Source organism: Protomyctophum bolini (genome assembly GCF_963924005.1).
Source record: "Protomyctophum bolini genome assembly, chromosome: 9".
In the NCBI taxonomy this organism is placed as follows: Eukaryota; Metazoa; Chordata; class Actinopteri; order Myctophiformes; family Myctophidae; genus Protomyctophum; species Protomyctophum bolini.
In genome coordinates this window covers 39,340,612-39,362,117 of record NC_137870.1, presented here as the reverse complement: position 1 = coordinate 39,362,117, position 21,506 = coordinate 39,340,612, and the positions used below count along the sequence as shown (strand labels likewise).

The 21,506-nt window shown below is 45.7% G+C and overlaps 1 protein-coding gene across 2 annotated transcripts in view; it reads left to right on the top strand.

Annotated features, from left to right (window-relative positions):
* Positions 1-17,946, top strand: part of il1rap (interleukin 1 receptor accessory protein) — a 45,684-nt gene extending 27,738 nt beyond the window's left edge. Inside the window, exons 8-13 of one of the 2 annotated variants that reach the window (XM_080772825.1) lie at positions 1,141-1,212; positions 1,396-1,522; positions 2,004-2,152; positions 4,659-4,802; positions 13,370-13,513; positions 14,577-17,946. In XM_080772825.1, coding sequence (XP_080628951.1) covers positions 1,141-1,212; positions 1,396-1,522; positions 2,004-2,152; positions 4,659-4,802; positions 13,370-13,513; positions 14,577-15,004 — 1,064 coding nt within the window. In that variant the 3' untranslated portion in view covers positions 15,005-17,946. The remainder of the gene's footprint in view (positions 1-1,140; positions 1,213-1,395; positions 1,523-2,003; positions 2,153-4,658; positions 4,803-13,369; positions 13,514-14,576) is intronic. The other variant, XM_080772824.1, reaches the window with a different exon arrangement.
* Positions 17,947-21,506: the final 3,560 nt, after the last annotated feature.

Below are 21,506 nucleotides of genomic sequence, written 5' to 3'. Positions count from 1 at the left end.
TATGTATGCACATAACGCCAATGTTACCGCTGTCTGTATGCACATAACATCAATGTTACTGCTATATGTATGCACATAACATCAATGTTACTGCTATATGTATGCACATAACGCCAATGTTACCGCTGTCTGTATGCACATAACATCAATGTTACCGCTGTCTGTATGCACATAACATCAATGTTACTGCTATATGTATGCACATAACATCAATGTTACTGCTATATGTATGCACATAACATCAATGTTACTTCTATATGTATGCACATAACATCAATGTTACTGTTATATGTATGCACATAACATCAATGTTACTGCTATATGTATGCACATAACGCCAATGTTACCGCTGTCTGTATGCACACAACATCAATGTTACTGCTATATGTATGCACATAACATCAATGTTACTGCTATATGTATGCACATAACGCCAATGTTACCGCTGTCTGTATGCACATAACATCAATGTTACCGCTGTCTGTATGCACATAACATCAATGTTACTGCTATATGTATGCACATAACATCAATGTTACTGCTATATGTATGCACATAACATCAATGTTACCGCTGTCTGTATGCACATAACATCAATGTTACTGCTATATGTATGCACATAACATCAATGTTACTGTTATATGTATGCACATAACATCAATGTTACTGCTGTCTGTATGCACATAACATCACTGTTACCGCTATCTGTATGCACATAACATCAATGTTACTGCTATATGTATGCACATAACATCAATGTTACTGTTATATGTATGCACATAACATCAATGTTACTGCTGTCTGTATGCACATAACATCACTGTTACCGCTATCTGTATGCACATAACATAAATGTTACTGCTGTCTGTATGCACATAACATCAATGTTACTGCTGTCTGTATGCACATAACATCAATGTTACTGCTGTCTGTATGCACATAACATCAATGTTACTGCTGTCTGTATGCACATAACATCAATGTTACCGCTATCTGTAAGACATCATACAGTAACATCAATGTTACAGCTGTCTGTAAGGACATGATGTTATGATCATCATAATCAGAATATCATCAAGGCAGATGAGACGAGAGAACAGAATAGTTCTTTATGCACATGATCCCATCTGTTCCTTCCAGATCCCGACAGTATGCCCAAAGATCCCAGCATCATCAAACCAGCCAAGGACCATGTCTACACCATTAAACCAGGTAGGGAAAAACATTGTTGTTGTTGTTATTATTAATAACCCATTCATTTTAGATTCTTGCGTTGGCTATTCAAAAATAGCAGATGTACAAGCTCACGACAAAAAATATTGATAGTGTGAGTGATTTAGAAGGTGTTTTATAGAACGGGCCTCAGGTCTTACTGGGTTGATATTGCGATTCCAGATACAGAGGTGCATTTGGAGTGCAGAGCGTTGATCCCGTACGTGGAGGGGCCTCGGGACATGGGCTGGACCATCGATGGGAAGACAGTGGAGCAGCTCTCTGACTCACGTTTCAGTAAAACCAACAGGTACCGGCGTACCAGGCAGCACTTCATGACTGTCTTCATTAACTATACTGTAGCTTTTATTTAATGTCATAAAGCTGTGACGTTCTTACAGTACACATGCATTTCAGGGGTACTGTACAGTACAGTACATCGATCATAGGGGCCGATCACACCAAAGCGCGTCGCCAGCAAAACCATTGTTTTCCTATGGCATGGTGTGCCTGGCGTGCCGTGCACGCCTCTGGGTTGTGCCACGCATCGCCTTTTTTCAAGCGATAAAAAATATATATATATATACTGTATGTTTATATTTGTATAATCAAATAGTTCAAATAAAAACTACAAAAGTTAATTCGTTTTGGCTTATGCCGGTAGACTGTTCCTGTTTGAAAGGATATTTCTGGAAAATGTCTGTCTGTCTGTCTGTCTGTGTGTGCTTGTGTGCGCGTGTGTGCGTGTGTGTGCGTGTGCGTGCGTGCGTGCGTGTGCGTGTGTGTCTCAGGCTGCTGAAGAATGACCATGAGGACCTGACGGTGGAGAGTGTGTTGGTGATCGAGGACTTCCAGGCAGAGGACCTGAACAGAGAGCTGAACTGTACGGCCTGGAACCAGAGAGGCAACGCTACGCGCAGAGCTACACTGGAACTGGAGGGTGAGCAGTGTTAAGGGTTAACGTAACCTGTTGGCAGGTGACACCGTTACTGTAGTCGGATAAGTTGTTCGAGTAATGTGTAGTAATTGTGTTCGTTATGATTTTCAAATCAACTTTTTCCGCAAAATGATACGTATATATTTGCCCATCTGAAAACGTTTTATGCCAGGGAAGATTTGCGTTGTTATTATCCTGCTACCCTAATAGACAGGGGTACATAAGCACATGGCCGTTTATCCAACAGCTTTCTCCGACCGAACCACACTTTTACCAGACATCTCTATATGCAAAATAAATTCGCCACACTCCCAGAAAACATATAGACTACATTGCATTCGCCAAAAATGTCTCATTTACTGTTTAAATATTACTTTTCTGAAACACGCTATTCTTGCTCAACCTCTACAGCCTACGTCAGAATCGTCATGTTGGCGTCTACTACGCCAACTACGTTCACTTAATGGGGCCAGTCCTTCACAGTGACACACGCGTTAGATCAACCACGCGACCGGGATGGTTTCTACCCCTCAATGTCGTGCCTACTCTACACTGCCATCCGAAGGCCCCTCCCCCTTTCACTGCTCCTGTGTCGCCAACTACGTTCACTTAATGGGGCCAGTCCTTCACAGTGACACACGCGTTAGATGAACCACGCGACCGGGATGGTTTCTACCCCTCAATGTCGTGCCTACTCTACACTGCCATCCCAAGTCCCCTCCCCCTTTCAGCGACTCGAACAGCAGCTCCGTCCGAAAGCCCACAGCACTGCCCACAGCACTGCACAGCCCCACACATGTCACACACCCAAATGAATCGAATGAATGAATAAGGCGCTTATATCGCTTTTGCTCAGTGGATGGGACATTTACATTAAAAGCTATCGGATGGACGCGTGGATAACGGCATGGTTGTGTGCACTCGGAGGGAAAGGTTCCATATAGCTTCCATGCTAGCTGCTTCAGACACAGGGGAGGGGAGTGAGATTGCCCGCCTCACGGGACTCCAGTGCGAAATAGCGCTTATGCAACAATTACCCTAAAAACAACACCTCAACTCAATGTCATTGTGAATAAGAATTTCCAGCGAATAAATAATTTTTGGAAGGACACTTTCACCCAGTATGAAGCGAAATGTGGAAGCCGTGTGTGTCACACCAAAACGGGTGACCTATATAATCCTGTAACGCCGTGCATTCTGTGCTTGCGTGCGCATTTCCCAAATCTCAGTGATTTATCCACACATCGCTCTGTGTGTGTGTGTGTGTGTGTGTGTGTGTGTGTATCACTACATTAGTTGCCTGTTCAAAACTAAACTACACTTTATGAAATCATTGTTGCAGCCTACACACATATATTCAGGCCCATTCAGAACACATTTCCCAAATCTCTGATTTATCCACACATCGCTCTGTGTGTGTGTGTGTGTGTGTGTGTGTGTGTGTGTGTGTGTGTGGGCGTGTGTGTGTGTCGCGTCGCCCTCCAGCTGCAATTGCGAGTGTGCGCTGTGTGCAGGGCACACTACTGAGTTTAAAAACACAGCTGAAACATGAAGTGGAGTCTGTAACTCCCGCAATTTCCTTCTTCCCATATTGCGCTGCAACGACACTGGGATGAGCCCGCCGAAGGCGGGCGAAATTCTAGTTAATATTATTGTTGTTGTTATTATTATCACTTTTCAAGACAATAAGATCAAGTACAAAAATAAAATATACCGGTAGACATAATCATTCCATGGCAATAGCCAGTCAGAAACTAATCATGTGAGCACAGTTGATTTGATTTCAACCAGGATTTGAGTCCTCATTACCATCTGTCTCTAGTTTTAGATCCGTACGCAAAGAATTCCAAAGTTGTGCCCCCTTTTACTGAGAATGCAGACTGTCTGAATGAGTCCTTGCACATGGGAACAATACAATCACCATTTGCGATGCACATTCAGCGACATGGCAGAGATTCAGAGAATGCAGAGAGGTCATCCTTTATGTCGCAGTATTCAATTTATTGTAGATTAGCATGGTGAAAGGACTAAGAACATCAAATGCTAATTATGTCTGTCTGTCAGGTTCCTTTTGAAGAAGCATCTCCAAGCCAAAGCACTTGTGGTTTCCATTGTGATTCTTTGACCTCAATTCATCAGGAATATTACATAATAATACAGTAGAAGAATCTTTCTAAAGTACTACATTTTTGTCCGTTTTCCGTTAATTAGTTTACCTAATGTATGCATTCATTGATTTGTGTGTGTGTGTGTGTGTGTGTGTGTGTGTGTGTGTGTGTGTGTGTGTGTGTGTGTGTGTGTGTGTGTGTGTGTGTGTGTGTGTGTGTGTGTGTGTGTGTGTGTGTGTGTGTGTGCGCGTGCGTTCTTTATTTAATTTTCATGTCTTTGTGTGTTTTTCCTGAAGTGCTTTTAAGAAATGAAAATTCTAATTATCTCTCTCACTCTCCCCATTTTCCCTCTCTCTCTATCTCTCTGTGTCTCTCTCTCTCTCTCTCTGTGTGTCTCCTAGTCTCTCTACCATCAGTGGAGCTGGCGTGTGGCTTGGGTGTGACAGTAGCATTGATGTTGGTTCTGTTCGTCGTCTACCATGTGTTCTGGTTGGAGCTGCTGCTGTTGTACAGGAGCTGGTTCGGTACAGACGAACGATACACAGGTAAACACAGCCACACACTAACCACGCCTCATTCATACTGTCACACACGGAAACAGCCATACGATAGGTATCACCATACATGGTTGACGATACGATACATGGACCTTATTGGTTCATTATGGCGATACGATACGATACGTATAGGTATAGGTGTAACCATTTAGCAAATAAATAAAATCTGTGTGAAACATGTGGATAGTGCAGTTTTTTAAGGGGAAATTTGGATATAAATAAGTAAACACAGTGATTATCTGGAAAATAAATAGACATTAATGTAATTAATTAACCCCTCTTTAAACCCCAGGACTTTCCTGAATCGCTACCCTCTTGTCTAGCGTCAGGGTCTTGAGCTCTACAGTGCTGTTAGCTCTGCTGTCTTTGCATTGGTTTACACAAGGCAATTATTGTTATATATATTTTTTTCCAATATTGTTTCCGCACATTTGTTGAATTTAAAGTGGCTGTGCTCAATTCAGCAGACGTATCGACCGTCTCTAGAAGGTCAACGCAGGACGTGATCAGACTGGGTCTAGATAGAGAGGGTTAACGCAGGACGTGATCAGACTGGGTCTAGATAGAGAGGCATGTCATAGTGAGACGCCCTGAGGGGCGAGAAGCGAGGTCGCGCCGAAACAACAGAGCTTCTTAATACGGCACAGTTGAGAAAGAAGCAGGAGTTATTAAACTATTAATCTGGTGTCGGTGAGGTCAGATGTAGAGTCGATGGCCGGCTCCATTTATTCAGATCTATAGTATGTCAAACCATGTATGGCTATCCAGGGTTTGATGAGGTCAGGGTCGTGAGCTTCATAATATGGAGACCCAGGTGATGATAGTCAGCTCCACATAATATGGAGATCCATGTGTTTTGAACCAACTTGGTTCATTTGCAATGTGACCTGCGTCGCGGCAACCACACTGGTTATCATGAGACTGTGACAATATGGGCCATATATTGACATTCACATATCTGGGCTTAGTATTGATGACATCAGGGATCTCCATGTATGGGCATAACAGGGATTGTATTATTGCATCGTCTGGGAATGCCCATATGTATATATGGACTTTTTTTTCTCCTTTTTTTTAATTGACATTTTCAGGCCTGAAACAACAGAGCTTCTTAACTGGCTTATGGCCAGTGAACGTGCCTGACGTAATGAAATCACAAATGGCATGGCAATACAAAAAGTAGTTATCATGAAACATGCGTACGCTAACTTCTCCCCCGTGCTGTGACCTTGTCGTGGTGGAGAGGCTTGGGTACTTCTATGACCCTAAGAGCTATGCTGGGGGGAGCCTAGTGCTCCTGGCAGGTTTAACCATACCAGACAGGTCTTGGGCGAGGAGTGAGACGAAAGACAGCACACTGGCCCTCCAGGTTGGGGGTTGGGCGTGGCACTAACAATGCCACCCCATAAAAAAACCATTGTTACAGAAACTACAATGAACAATCCTATTGACACCAGGCTCTTGGTAGACTCTGGCTACGCAAATTCTTTGGGTGGCAGTATGACCACTCCTGATGAAAGCCGGAAGGAAGTCAGGAGTGCGAAAGAGGGCCTACTGGGGCCTAAAACCACGATCCGCTTTGGAGCGTGGAACGTCCGAACCATGTTTGAGACCACTAAGACAGCACAAGTCCTCAGCGAGATGAAAAGGTACCACCTGGACATCCTGGGTATAAGTGAAAGTCACTGGACTGGATCCGGACGTCAAGTCCTGCATGATGGGTCTATCATCCTCCATTCGGGCCATGAAAACACCCACACACATGGTGTAGCCATCATAATCTCCAAGGAGAAAGCTAAAACCCTGCTTGAATGGGAACCAGTAAGCGAGAGGCTGATCAGAGTACGCCTCAACTCCAAGTTCTGTAAACTCACCATCCTACAGTGCTACGCACCAACCAACGAGGCAGAGGAGGAGGTCAAAGAAGACTGGTATGAACAACTACAAATGGCAGTTTCTAAGGTACCCCAACATGACATGCTTCTCTTAACTGGTGACATGAATGCCAAAGTGGGAACCGATAACTCCAACAATGAGAGGGCAATGGGCAGGCACGGATGTGGCGAAAGGAACAACAATGGCGAACGCCTGGTCGATCTCTGCATGAGTAACAACCTGGTCATCGGAGGTACCATCTTCCCTCACAAGAACATCCATAAGCTCACGTGGCAGTCACCTGATGGTAGGACCATCAACCAAATCGACCACATTATCATCAATGGCAAATGGCGCAGGTCACTGCAAGATGTTAGAGCTTATCGGGGAGCAGATGCCTTTAGTGACCACTACCTAATCGCTGCCACCATTAAACTCAAGTTGAAGAAGTCAATCCCACAAGGCCACCGGCAGAGGAAACTGGACATTGCAAAACTCCAGTATCCAAACAAAAACAAGGAGTTTGTGTTGGAGCTCAGAAACCGCTTCAGCACACTAGAGGCTTCTTTTGAAATCATAGAAGAACCCACTGTAAGCAGCAAATGGAATGCCATCAAAAACATATACACCGAAACGGCAAAGAAGGTCCTGGGCTTCAAACCAAAAGGGGCCAAAGAATGGATATCGGCTGACACTTGGCAGAAAATCGAAGAGAGAAAGCAGTTGAAGGCAAAGGCTCTGAACACCAAGTCCCAACGACTCCTCGAAAAAGCCAACACGTCCTATAAAAACAAGGACAGAGAGGTAAAGAGGAGTGCGAGGAGAGACAAAAGGGTCTTTGTTGAACACCTGGCAAGTGAAGCTGAGAAGGCTGCAGCCTATGGAAACTTGGGCACAGTGTACAAGATAACCAAGCGTCTCTGCGGCAAATGTACAAACCAAACTGCCCATGTTATGGACAAGAATGGCAACATCTGTACAACAGAGCGTGAGCAAGCAGCCCGATGGGTTCAACACTTCCATGAAGTACTCAACCTCCCTGAGCCAGAACAACCAGCCAACATCACAACAACATTCAATATCCTGGACATCAACATCAATCCCCCTGACTCTGCTGAGATTAAATCCGCCATACAGACTCTGAAGAGTGGCAAAGCATGTGGCATTGATACCATCCATGCCGAGATGCTGAAGGCCGACATTGCTACATCAACACGAGTGCTGACGGACCTCTTCCAAAACATTTGGAATAGTGACACCATCCCTGAAGACTGGTCCAAAGGTCTTATTGTCAAAATCCCAAAGAAAGGCAACCTCAAGAACTGCGACAACTGGCGTGGAATCACACTTTTATCTATTCCAAGCAAAGTGTTCTGCAGAGTCCTTCTCAACAGGATGGAGACAGCCATTGACACCAGGCTTAGACAGGAGCAAACAGGCTTCAGGAAGGGAAGAGGATGTACAGACCAGATATTTGCACTGCGGAACATAATAGAGCAGTGCCTAGAATGGAACACACCCCTCTACATCAATTTCGTGGACTTCAAGAAGGCTTTTGATAGTGTCCACCGAAACACCCTCTGGAAGATACTGAACTCCTATGGGATACCACCAAAGCTCATATCCATCATAAAAACATTCTATGAACATTTTGAGTGTAGTATCATCATGGGGAATAACCTCTCTGAGGCGTTTCCCGTGAAGTCCGGAGTGAGGCAGGGGTGCATCATCTCTCCTATCCTCTTCCTTGTCGCCATTGACTGGATCACCACCAACACCACAGCTGACAGACCGAGAGGCATCCAGTGGACCCTATTCTCCCAGTTGGAAGACCTTGACTTCGCTGATGATCTTGCTCTCCTATCCACAAACCACAACAACATGCAGGCTAAAACTGACAGGCTTAGCACCTTCGCCAGACAGGTCGGACTCGGTATAAACACCTCAAAAACACAAGTGTTGTGTGTGAACTCCACCCCCACACAACCCATCCTTGTCGATGAAAAACCACTCGAGTTTGTGGACGATTTCACCTATCTGGGCAGCCTTATCAGTAAGGACAGTGGGGCATCAAAAGACATCAGAGCAAGGCTGGGAAAGGCTCAGGGTGCCTTCTCCCAACTCCGATCCATCTGGAAATCCAAAAAGTATAGCCTCAAAACGAAGATGCTCATATACAACAGCAATGTCAAGTCTGTTCTGCTGTATGGATCTGAGAGCTGGAGAGTGGTCAAGACAGACACAAGGAAAATGGAAGTGTTCCACAACAGATGCCTAAGACGTATATGTCAGATCTTTTGGCCAAATAAAATATCCAACAATGAACTGTACAAACAAACAGGGAGCCGGAGCATTACAAAGGACATTACACACAGACGACTGAGATGGCTAGGGCATGTACTGAGAATGGAGCAGGACTGCATCACAAAGGTGGCTTTAAGATGGACACCACCAGGAAAAAGAAAACCTGGGAGGCCCAAGACCACCTGGCGCAGAACTGTGACGCAGGAGCTGGAACAGATGAATCTGTCCTGGGGAGAGGCGCAACATGCTGCCAGAGATCGAATGAAATGGAGAGCGCTCATTGAAGCCTTATGTCCCATTGGGGACGAAGAGGAGTAAGTAAGTATGCGTACGCTAAGAAGTAAGAACGTAACGGTTGAGAAGCACAAGTTAAATTATTAATCTGGTGTCGGTGAGGTCAGATGTAGATTTGCTGGCCGGCTCCATATATGCAGATGTAGGTGATGACCCAGTCTTCTGGTCAGAGTGTCATGAGGCGTGACCATATATGGAGGCGTGACACGCCACGACACGGCTGACGGGAAATGCAGGTTTTCATAGTAACTGTAACGACCTACAGTCACAATAAACCCATCGTTACAAAGACATTTGCACACGCAACCTACAAGCACATTTGACAGTTCAGTGGTGTACAAATCATAGGCATTTTGTCTACAGTGATGTAGGAAAAAGTGATACAGTCACTACTAGTCAGATGAGTCATCTTTCAGGACCGTCACCATATTTTAAGTAGGTGTAGGTGAGTGAGTGTGGAGCGTACACCAAGAGAACCGTATGATCATGAACGCTTGACCCCCACATTGAGGGGGCCCCCGAGCGCTCCGTTATGCTGTGGGTGGCATTTCCCTGGAATGGATTGGCTCACCTCGTGCCCTTAGAGTAGAGGGTAGGGTCCCCGCAAATCAATGCAAAGTTATTCTGAGCGATCGCTTGCCTGGATCCGGATCATCGACTCCGCCTCTGCGTTTTGAACGGTTGACATTATCCAATGTGCGCTGGGTGTGGGTCTAACGATTATAGCCAGTTCAAAACAGTCCCTCGCTGGTGCTGGACAATAGGTAGTTGCGTTGTAAAAGAGAGAAGTCTGCTCATGTTTCGGCCATGGTTGGCCTTCATCAGGTGTTGTTGTTGAAGGCCAACCATGGCCCGGAACGTTGTTTGTGAAATCTATGCCAAATAAATTAAACACTGTTGAACACACTGTATGTGGAGCACAGCTGTGTGTGAACGATTAGCCAATCAGCACCCGCTGACCTTTGTCAGGCTGTGCCCTGGAGCTGACAGCTGAGGTGACCGCTAAGGAGAAATAATCACGTAGTTGTGGGAATCATCATTCTTTTCAGGGTACTGAATCATACAGTATAGCCTACAGTTCACTAAAAAAGTTTAATTCAAATGATTCGTTCACCAGTTGGTTCAGTGCTTGCTTGGCTGCAGCTCTGCCTCACTGAAGTGAAACACATCGATCAGTCAGCGGCTCAGCGCAACACCTTCATCAGGTTATGATCTCAACTACGTTCACCCCACTGTCCCCTCAGGTTAGGATCTAAACTACGTTCACCCCACTGTCCCCTCAGGTTATGATCTCAACTACGTTCACCCCACTGTCCCCTCAGGTTAGGATCTAAACTACGTTCACCCCACTGTCCCCTCAGGTTAGGATCTAAACTACGTTCACCCCACTGTCCCCTCAGGTTAGGATCTAAACTACGTTCATCCCACTGTCCCCTCAGGTTAGGATCTCAACTACGTTCACCCCACTGTCCCCTCAGGTTAGGATCTAAACTACGTTCACCCCACTGTCCCCTCAAGGTTAGGATCTAAACTACGTTCACCCCACTGTCCCCTCAGGTTAGGATCTCAACTACGTTCACCCCACTGTCCCCTCAGGTTAGGATCTAAACTACGTTCACCCCACTGTCCCCTCAGGTTAGGATCTAAACTACGTTCACCCCACTGTCCCCTCAGGTTAGGATCTCAACTACGTTCACCCCACTGTCCCCTCAGGTTAGGATCTCAACTACGTTCACCCCACTGTCCCCTCAGGTTAGGATCTAAACTACGTTCACCCCACTGTCCCCTCAGGTTAGGATCTAAACTACGTTCACCCCACTGTCCCCTCAGGTTAGGATCTAAACTACGTTCACCCCACTGTCCCCTCAGGTTAGGATCTAAACTACGTTCACCCCACTGTCCCCTCAGGTTAGGGTCTAAACTCCAGGCGCTCGTGTTGCGCCATGCACTCTAAATGTGCCTCATATATGACTAATAGGCAATTCACACTGAGACGGACTGAATCCGTTTCATTGGAACCGTTTCCGAATATGGTTGCCTGGTCCCCGATGGCCATGATTCACCTTGCCCGAGATTCAACAGCGCACCCGGGTACACTTGCATAACACACTTTAATCCTCCTGATGGTGGTGTGCTTGATGGCTGGCACGCCCGGACACTGACCATCACCTCTGCGACATTGTCTCAAATAAATCCAGACACACTGCATTGCATTGCCTCTTTGCCGTTATACTACTTCACTGTCAGCCTGCCTGCTATTCACTGTGTCAGGCAGTTCTGTGCTCCAGTGTCGTGTTTGATATTAGTTTGCTATGAATTCTACTTTAGCATTATTATTATTTTGTTTTACTTTGGATACTATGCCAAGCAAATTAAGCCCAAGAGCCATGTGTAGTCCGCAGGATAAGATCAGCGCGTACTGCGGTGCTGCAGATTCAACAGGAGACAGGCGGCGTTGAGAAATGCGCTGGTGTTACGCGTCGTGCAGCGGCTGTCTTTTTTTTTTGTTGACGCTTGGCTCGTCGACTAGAGATTATGTCACGTTCTTAAAAAAAACTGTCCACTTCCCACGCATGCAGTCACATTGGAACGATCCGTATCTGAATACACTTCAACGGTCCAGAGACCCGCCCCCCCATGCAGTCCCGGGGACGGTTGGGGTGATCCGCTCCCGGGAACGGTACGCATCATTCACACTACCACAACATCTGCCAACGAGCAGATGTTGTGCGCACCCGGGACCAGTGTGAATTGCTCCTCAGGTACACCTGGTTTTTGAGCGGTGGCACACCGTCTCCTATACGCACAGCTATGTAGTCCTATAGTGATTGATTTAGGGGAAATGTAATGCCACTCTAAGTGGGAGTCTTGGGAATCCCTTAGAGTGGAGAATGCATCTTCTAGCTTCTGTCTGATAATCAACCTAAGTGATCACCTTTGTCCTATGACAAAACACTATCCGAAACCACTCCCATCTATCCTGATTGGTGGAGTGGTCCTTTCCAGAATGACAACAAGACCCCCTTCCACCGGGCGCGAGGGGTCATTGAACGGTTTGATGTGTGGAAATGAGGTGAATCACAAGTGGCCTTCACAGTCACCAGACTGTTCAGCCCAGTTGAACAGCTACACTGTAGCTGTTCAACTGGGCTGAACAGTCTGGTGACTGTGTAGCTGCTACAGTATGGGAGATGTGGGACCGACATGTTAGACAGTGTTGTCCACCAGCACCAACATCTAAACCTCAAATGGAACATCCTTCGTTAGATGTTAAATAGTGCCCCATCCCACCAGTAGTTCGCCTCGGAAACCCAAGCATTTTTATTTGAGTTCCACAGACTAGACTTGTACTGTTCTAGAGGCTTGTTGTGGCGCAACACCTTACTAAGACACTTTTCATTAAACTCGCTCATATCTTATTCTTTGTTTTGCTATACTTAGCCTTCATAAATGTTTTACTGCTTCCTGGGTAGTACCTATGACAGACAAAGTCAAACAAAGGCGGACAACAGTATGTGTGACATTGTATGTTTGTCTATATGTACTGTACACTGTACACTGTACAAAGGTCTTGTTGGCACAATGGCACAGAATGAGAATAAAGATAACAGTGCATAGCAGTAGCATTTCTGGGTGTAATATATATGTTGTATGTACAGTATGTAGTTTCATGGGCAGCGAGCGTCTTCTACGGTCACTCCTCAAACACGTGACCATTTAGGTCCACTTGAATAATAACAATAATAGCTTGAATTTATATAGCACCTTGTACCAAACCCAAGAACGCTTTACATTAAAGATAAGGAACCAACAAACATACAAACATACAGCACAAAACAACGAACGACTATATGCCATGATAATTAATAGGTGTCCTTTCAACGCAGCTTTAAGGCCCTGTCCCCAAAGATTTGCTTGCTTACTTCGTTGCAAACTGGGGTCTCATTCCAAAGAGCAGCCCACCTACAAGCTCACGATGTGTCGTACTGCGGCAATCACAGTCTGTTTTATTGATGTGTACAGCAATAACTTAAGTCACGTGTGTGTGTGTGTGTGTGTGTGTGTGTGTGTGTGTCCTGCAGACAACAAGGAGTACGATGTTTACATCTCGTACGCCAGGAACAGTGAGGAGGAGCACTTTGTTCTGAACACCCTGAGGAGTGTTCTGGAGCAGGAGCTGGGATACACCGTGTGTATCTTTGATAGAGACAGCCTACCTGGAGGAAGTACGTATCTCAATGGATGGATGAATGGTGGGTGAATGGGGGGACTGCCCATAAGTTGCCCGTTTGTCCGACCTACGTGACTGAGGTTAGGGTTAGTGACCTACGTGGCCGGTTAAGACTGAGGTTAGGGTTAGTGACCTACGTGGCCGGTTAAGGGTACTGGGGTTAAAGGGCCTTTCTGTGTGGAGTTTGCGTGTTCTCCCCGTGTCCCCTAGGGTAGGTACCCTCACAAAAAACATGCAGTAATCCTGTTCTCTAAAACTACCTCCCCCTGGCCAGCCGGGGCACCTGATGGAGGGGAAAGGAACTGGTTGGAATAACGTGTTCCTTCCACACGCTATACGTCCAACCAGGGAAACTCCCCCCCTTGTCAGGTGTAAAGGAGCAACTTGGACACTCAGGCATGAAGGAAGCATGAGTTCAAGTCCGTTGCTCTCCCCATGTCCCCCATATATGGGGGACTAGGTTGGTGGAGGGTGTGTAGAGCCCAGGATCACATTAGATCATTGACACAGGGGTGAAAGGTTAGCGACCTACGTGGCCGGTTAAGACTGGGGTTAAGGTTAGCGACCTACGTGGCCGGTTAAGACTGGGGTTAAGGTTAGTGACCTACGTGGCCGGTTAAGACTGGGGTTAAGGTTAGTGACCTACGTGGCCAGTTAAGACTGGGGTTAAGGTTAGCGACCTACGTGGCCGGTTAAGACTGGGGTTAAGGTTAGCGACCTACGTGGCCGGTTAAAACTGGGGTTAAGGTTAGTGACCTACGTGGCCGGTTAAGACTGAGGTTAGGGTTAGTTACATACGTGGCCGGTTAAGACTGGGTTAGGGTTAGCGACCTACGTGGCCGGTTAAGACTGATGTTGGGGTTAGGGTTTGGGATAGTGTTAGTAATGGGTCTGACTAATGGGAGGTTGGAACAATGACATGTTACTGTGGATGGCCATCTTAGCTATCTGTTACTGACCATCCATCTGTCCAGGAGTCCATATTGCATGTCTTTCCATCCATCCATGCATCCCTCCATTAACTCAGCCCTCTCTCATCCATCCACGCATCCATCCAGCCATCACAGACGACACGCTGACCTTCGTGGCTCGCAGCCGGCGCCTGCTGGTGGTCCTGAGCCGCGGCTACGGGGAGCGGGGCTCCCAGGGCCTGCTGGAGCTCCGGGCCGGCCTGGAGGGCATGGCCCTCGGGGGCCACCTGCGGGTCATCCTGCTGCAGTACGGCCCCTCCCGGCACCGGGGGGTGAGCGAGCTGAGGAGGGCCCGGCTGGCTCTGGCCCTGGTCCAGTGGAAGGGAGAGCGGGAGTCCGGAGAGCTGAGCTCCAGGTTCTGGAAGAGACTCCGAGTGGAGCTCCCCGTCAGGAGAGAGGTGGGAGGAGGAGGAGGGAAGGAGACGAGGACAGGAGACAAGGAGAAGGCCACATATAGGACCTATGAGAGTCAGAGCAGCAGCAGCTCCCAGACGGCTCTGCTTCCGCCCTGCTGAGAGCAGTGGGAGCCCTGCTGAGAGCAGTGGGGGCCCTGCTGAGAGCAGTGGGAGCCCTGCTGAGAGCAGTGCTTCTCAAAGTGGGAGCTGAGGACGTTTCAGGGGGTCCCCAAACAGACAGGGAAACTTCAGGTTTAACCCTGTGTTTACAGTGGGGGTGACCTCTCACCTGTCAGCAGCGCCACTGCCATGAACATTAATGTTGTTGTTAGTATAGGAATAAACACAGAAGCACCCGGAAGGAAGTGGACTGAAAAGGGGAGGAGCCAAACCCAGAGTTCCCGTTTAACACAAAACAAAGTGCCTCCTTTGTTCTCTTTGCTTTACTAGATGGATTCCCAGATTTACAGTGAGGTATAACTTCAGGTTGAACCCTGGATTTACACAGTGAGATTTAACTCCGAAATACAGAACACAAAATCAACGATATACATTTAAATACAGCAATATCAAATATGAACCGGAAGACAGAAAGCACTCAAAACTAAAAGAACTATAACAGATAGACCGAGAAGTAATTAAAACAGTTACATTGTTGAACAAAAGTGCTAGAAATCATTTCCCTAAGGAAGGCAGTGGTCTGATTTTTAGGGACTTCCGGAGCTCGTTCCAATCAAATGGAGCGCTGACAGAGAAAGTCAGTGCAGAGAAAGCTGAGTTAGCAAATGGGACCTTGAGGCTCAGGAAGTCACTCGAGCGGGTCTGATAGGGACTTGGATTCTCATCCAACATAGCAAAAGTAAGAGGGGTCAGGGGACCATTCCTGAGATGGCTTTGAAAATAAACAGTGCTTGTCCTGTCTCTCAGTTCCCATAGAGTGTACAATGATGGGTATACTGTCACCCATCTTAGGGCAGAATGATTGTCTTTTTACAGGATGCCGGAAAACATGCTTTGTTGATCATAAAAGCTAAGAACCTAACATCCGTCTGTGCGAGTGTAGACTTTGAGTACACTGTGAGTATACACTATAGAGTGCTATGTCTACACAATATGCAGTGAGGTACATTCAAGTTGAACTCTGGGTTTACACAGTGAGGTATCTTCAGCTTTAACCCTGGGTTTTCATTGAGGTAATGTTTAGCTTTAGAGCTTTAAACTCTGGGCTTTCCATGGTCACAACACAGTGGTTCACTTCTTATCACTGTACATTGCCTTGATGCTGAACACCCCTGTAGCCTGCTTAGAAGGGGGATGTTCCAGATAACGGATCAATGTGTATAAAAAAACACCGCCTACTGAATAATCAATTCTATTAGAATTTGTGCACCAAGCTCAATGGCAATCCGGGAGGGTTTCTTATAGCAGAGACCGACAAAACCCTTTGGTTTTCTAATTTCCATGATTTCATTTTTAATGAGAGGTATAGAGTTTGAGGGAGGGAGTTATCTGTGTCAGCTTCTTGAGTATGTATTCTCCTACAACAGAAGCTGATTGAACCACTAAAGTCTTGTACTGATTGTGTGTAGAAGAAATGAAAGTAAGGCTTCTTACTACTTTGAAATATGTTTTAAAAATGTGTTTTTTCATTTGTTCCCAAGTCCGTTTTATCCTGCAGGAGTTGTAACAAAGTATAAACCAGGTGTTACTGTGGGGCTGTGAGTCGAGGTGTGCCATTGGATTTTGACAATCGCACATTATTTTACTAGATCTATACAAAACGTTACTATATTAGTATTTTGCGCACACTCATTTCTAATACAGAGGAAGAAATTATGAATGCTTTCAATGCAGGTGTGCCTTGTGATTTGTGCCTTATGATCTTGCTCTTTGGAGTGCCTTGGACATTTTTGTTAAACATTTAATGTTTATTTCTCGCCTCAAATGTTTTCATTTCAACATAGTTATTGTCAGATGTACTTGTTGTGGCCTAACAATGAGAGAGATAGATAGTATAAGCTGATTAATTTACACATTCAATAGTGTTATTTTTTTAGCCTTTTTTAGGTGTTTGAATTGTAACAATTGTTTGTATTTGTATAATATAAGTCGTTTTTTTATTTTGTTTGAAAAGAAGATGCTGATATCACAAGTACAAGTTCAGAAAAATAAAATACACGATGTTAAACGATAGTGGAATTATATTGCATGTCATTTATTATCTTTTTCAAAATGATTTAAAATTCTTCTAAAGTAAATCGTGCTTGTTGAGTATTGAGTGGGATTTTCACTTTACACTTTTGATATTGTTCAACAATTTGTCACAGTTGTTTTTGTATGTTTGTATTTTTATATATTGTTGTTTTTTTTTTGGTGTTTTTCAGGTTGCGGGTTTAGAAGGTATTTTTATAATCGGCATCAGGTCTCAATGGGATAAATGACTCATCTCGCATCTCATATCATGATTATCATTCATTGGTTTCCAAACTTTTCAGTTTGAGACCCAAAAGCGAGATTAGACGTTTAGCGTTGTAGTGAAAATAGCAGATCTACAAGTGCACAACCTGTCACTTCGCGCTTGAACTTGGCTCACTTCAACCGCGTTATGTCTCTGCCAGCGTCAGTTGTGCTCTTGTGATTATCCAAAGATCGGCAAGGATTTGGGTATTGTAATGGATGTCATGGAAGACATTTTCCCATGAATTAAATTAGAACATTTACCTTTATTGGTTGTAACGGTACAATATTTAATGTCATATCCCTCCATCAAAGATAATGAACTTGCATGATGTGGTTTGGATGTAATTACTGACTATATGATTTTAAATGAGCAGCTATACAGTGGCTAAAATCCTTACTGACCAGGTCTATATAAAACTAAAGGTTATAGGTTTCCCTTGATGCAAAAAGCTATCCTCCTGTCTTGTCTTCTGCTTGCCCTCATCTTCCCTCCCTTGTACTCTCTTTTCCTCCCCTCTCCTCCCCTCCCTTACAATCCTCTCTCCTGTCTTTCTTCCTTTCTCTTCTCCTCTCCCCTCCCTTCCGCTCCTCTGCTCTCTTTCCTTCCCCTCTCTTCCTGTGCACAGACCTATCCGAGGCGGTGTTACACTGCATGTCGGTGAGTCGCCGCGTGCTGCTGGTGGTGAGTCCAGACTACACGGCGGAGAAGAGCTTCAGCCTGCTGGAGTGTCGCCTGTCTCTCTACCTCCACCACGGCCGCCGCGGTGACGGCGCCGCCACCATCGTCGTCGTGGGCTACAACCGCTCGCTCCACGGCGCCACGGCGTGTCCGGAGCTGGTTCAGCTGCGGCGGGCGGCGGCCACCACCGTGTCGTGGCGCGGGGCTCGCCGGTCGGAGCCCCGGGGCTCGGGCTTCTGGAAGCGCCTGAGGCTGGCGCTGCCCGTCCGGCCCCTGAAGCTGGGCAGGAGGATGATCGACAGCACGTCGTCCCACTCCGACCTGGGGGGCGTTCTTCTGCTGCAGCTCGCCGACAGGAGGGCGAGGGACACCCCGGGGAGCCACGAGAACGACGCCAACAGAAACAAACGCAAACAGGACAACAACGCGCGGCCGCAGCAACTCTCGACGTCCGCTCAGAACCGAGGCATGCGACACACCCTTCCCAGAGGGAGGAGCAAGCTGAGGAACGGGAGGGGCCTGCAGAGCCTGCAGGGGCAGGGCGGCAGAGAGTCCAGGTCAAAGGGCAGAGAGGTGGCGGGGGGGCAGGCGGCGGGGCGAGTGGGTTCGGTAGGTCGGGCGGAGTCTCTGGCGGGGGTGGAGCTAACGGTGGAAACAGAGATTCGGCGGGAAGTGACGTCACATCACGGGACACAGGACAGACAGGAAGTGACGTCACTTCGTGGGACACGGGACGGAGAGGAAGTGACGCTACATGGCGGGACACAGGACGGACAGGACAGACTTTCTGACCACACGCCTGACTCCAGCTCCAGCCCTTTTCCCGCCGACTCCACCCACGACACCCTTCCCAACTCCATCTATGACTCCACCCCCACGACACTAACCCCTCCCAAGGCCACACCCCCTTCCCCGTCGCTGACCAATCCGAGACGAGAGGAGGAGGAGACACAGAGACACCGGACTGATTCATGTTGTTCTATTGACACTTCCTAAGCAGCCTGGAGGGTGAGGCTGACCAGTGGTTCTTCAGACCTTTCCATGTCAAGGAAGTAGATCTGCTATTTTCAAATATACAATGTAATTTATATAGGGTTAAAGTGGTTCAAAGTGTTTTGACTAATAATATTTGACTGGAACCTCGTCTAGGACGGCTGGGGGTCCCCGCCTGGACTCCCCTTTGAGAACCACTGATATGAACTGCTGATCAATAAACTGCTGATCAATTCACCACAATGCAAATTATGTTAAGCGTTATGGAAATAGACCTACTCTATACATGCTTGTTTAATTTGGGGTTGTGTTCGATTTGAATAAGTAGTTTAGAAATTCTAAAAATTGATTATCAATTCGGTTGAGATGTGTCTTTGAAGCTTGTAAACAGGGTACTGATGAGGAGGTAACAAGCCCCTGTTTTGTACCTCATTTTATACACAGTGTTCTTCTGTTGTTTTATAAATAAAAGTTCTCAAAATGAAACGGGTTTTGGATTAAATTGCTGAGGAGAGCCAACATCATGATTAACTGGCCTTCAACAGATACATTCACAAAATAATAGGCTATAGGCCCTACTGGTTAGTGGAAGCTGACCAACCAGTAGGCTATAGGCCCTACTGGTTAGTGGAAGCTGACCAACCAGTATGCTATAGGCCCTACTGGTTAGTGGAAGCTGACCAACCAGTAGACTATAGGCCCATACTGGTTAGTGGAAGCTGACCAACCAGCATGCTATAGGCCCTACTGGTTAGTGGAAGCTGACCAACCAGTATGCTATAGGCCCTACTGGTTAGTGGAAGCTGACCAAACAGTAGGCTATAGGCCCTACTGGTTAGTGGAAGCTGACCAACCAGTATGCTGGTTTCCGCAATTTCCGCAATTTCCATTTCCACCATTTCCGCAATTTCCGCAATTACCATTTCCGCAATTTCCGCAATTTCCATTTCCGCATTTCCGCATTTCCGCAATTTCCGCAATTCCCGCAATTTCCATTTCCACCATTTCCGCAATTACCATTTCCGCAATTTCCGCAATTTCCATTTCCATTTCCAACTATTAATGGCAGCTGGGTTTCATCATTCAAATAAAATAGAATTCTGTCCGTTTAGCTATAAAATTATGTCAGGGAATAGGGATACACAGTATATGTCTTTCATTTGCATTGCATCTCCCCCCCCCCCCCCCAAGCTTTTATTTTAGTTCGAGTAATAGTACAACTTTAATAGTATTACTTATAATAATGTAATTAAAGATAACTTCATTCAGATTTATTTATTTTTATTTCATTTTCCAGATTTTTTTTTTACTGGTTAGTGGAAGTTGACCAACCAGTAGGATATAGGCCGTACTGGTTAGTGGAAGCTGACCAACCAGTAGGCTATAGGCCCTATACTGGTTAGTGGAAGCTGACCAACCAGTATGCTATAGGCCCTACTGGTTAGTGGAAGCTGACCAACGCAACCATACAGGCAATTGGCACCAATAAGAACAAAAGTGCATGTGTTGACTAAAATATTCACTTTTCAACTATGACCCAACTGTCATGTTGTTCATGACTTTAACTTTAACTTTAATTCTTATTTGAACAAGGTTACAAGAAAAAGCCTTGCTTCATTTAGGGAACAAACGGCCAAAGTGAGATTTGTTTTAATCAGGAAGATGTAAGGGTGCTAATATTACAAACTGATTGGATTGTATTATTAATATTCCCTTTTCACTGGATCGCCCCAAAAATGCTGCAGCAAGAATGTTAACTATTAGTAGGCCTACATATCTGGCGATACTGCACTGCCTAGCCATATCTTTTTAGATTTGTAGCCCCTTTCTTTGCACAGTTTATCAACCTGACCGGAACCCACCTTCATATATTACAGACTCCATTTAATTTCATGCTCCTGCCAAAACACTACAAAAGTGAGACTGCCTTCTGCTTCTGGCCCTAATTTATGGGATACACTACCACTTGTTCTTTTGTTGTTCATCTTTCATCATCTTTTTTTGTTTACAATGTAGGCTTATTAGTTATTTTTCTTGTTTTTTGTTTTTTTTATTTGCTTGCTTTGATTTTTATGTGAAAGACTTTGGGCTGCATTTTCGGTATGCTTTACAAAGGAAGTTATCATTTTATATATTTGTATTTATATTTGAACACCGCTGTTACTGTTAAAGTACAGCATGAAATATATTTGATTGCAATAAATGACATTAACTCCAGTGACTTTGCTGTAAATGTATCAAAGCTGACCGGCCGTCTACTCTACACTACCTCACTGTATTGTTTGTGTATTAAATAGACAAACCACAAACAGTAAAGTGAGGTAGACTGTCAACAATACAGTACATATCAACAAACCATCTATCGTCACTGTCAGGTGGAAACCTCATATATCCAAAAACCAATTTTTTTACAATTTCAAAAATAGCAAAAAGTAGCAGATCTACAAGCTCAAAACGTGTATAGTTTTGCACCACACTTCGAGCTTGTGG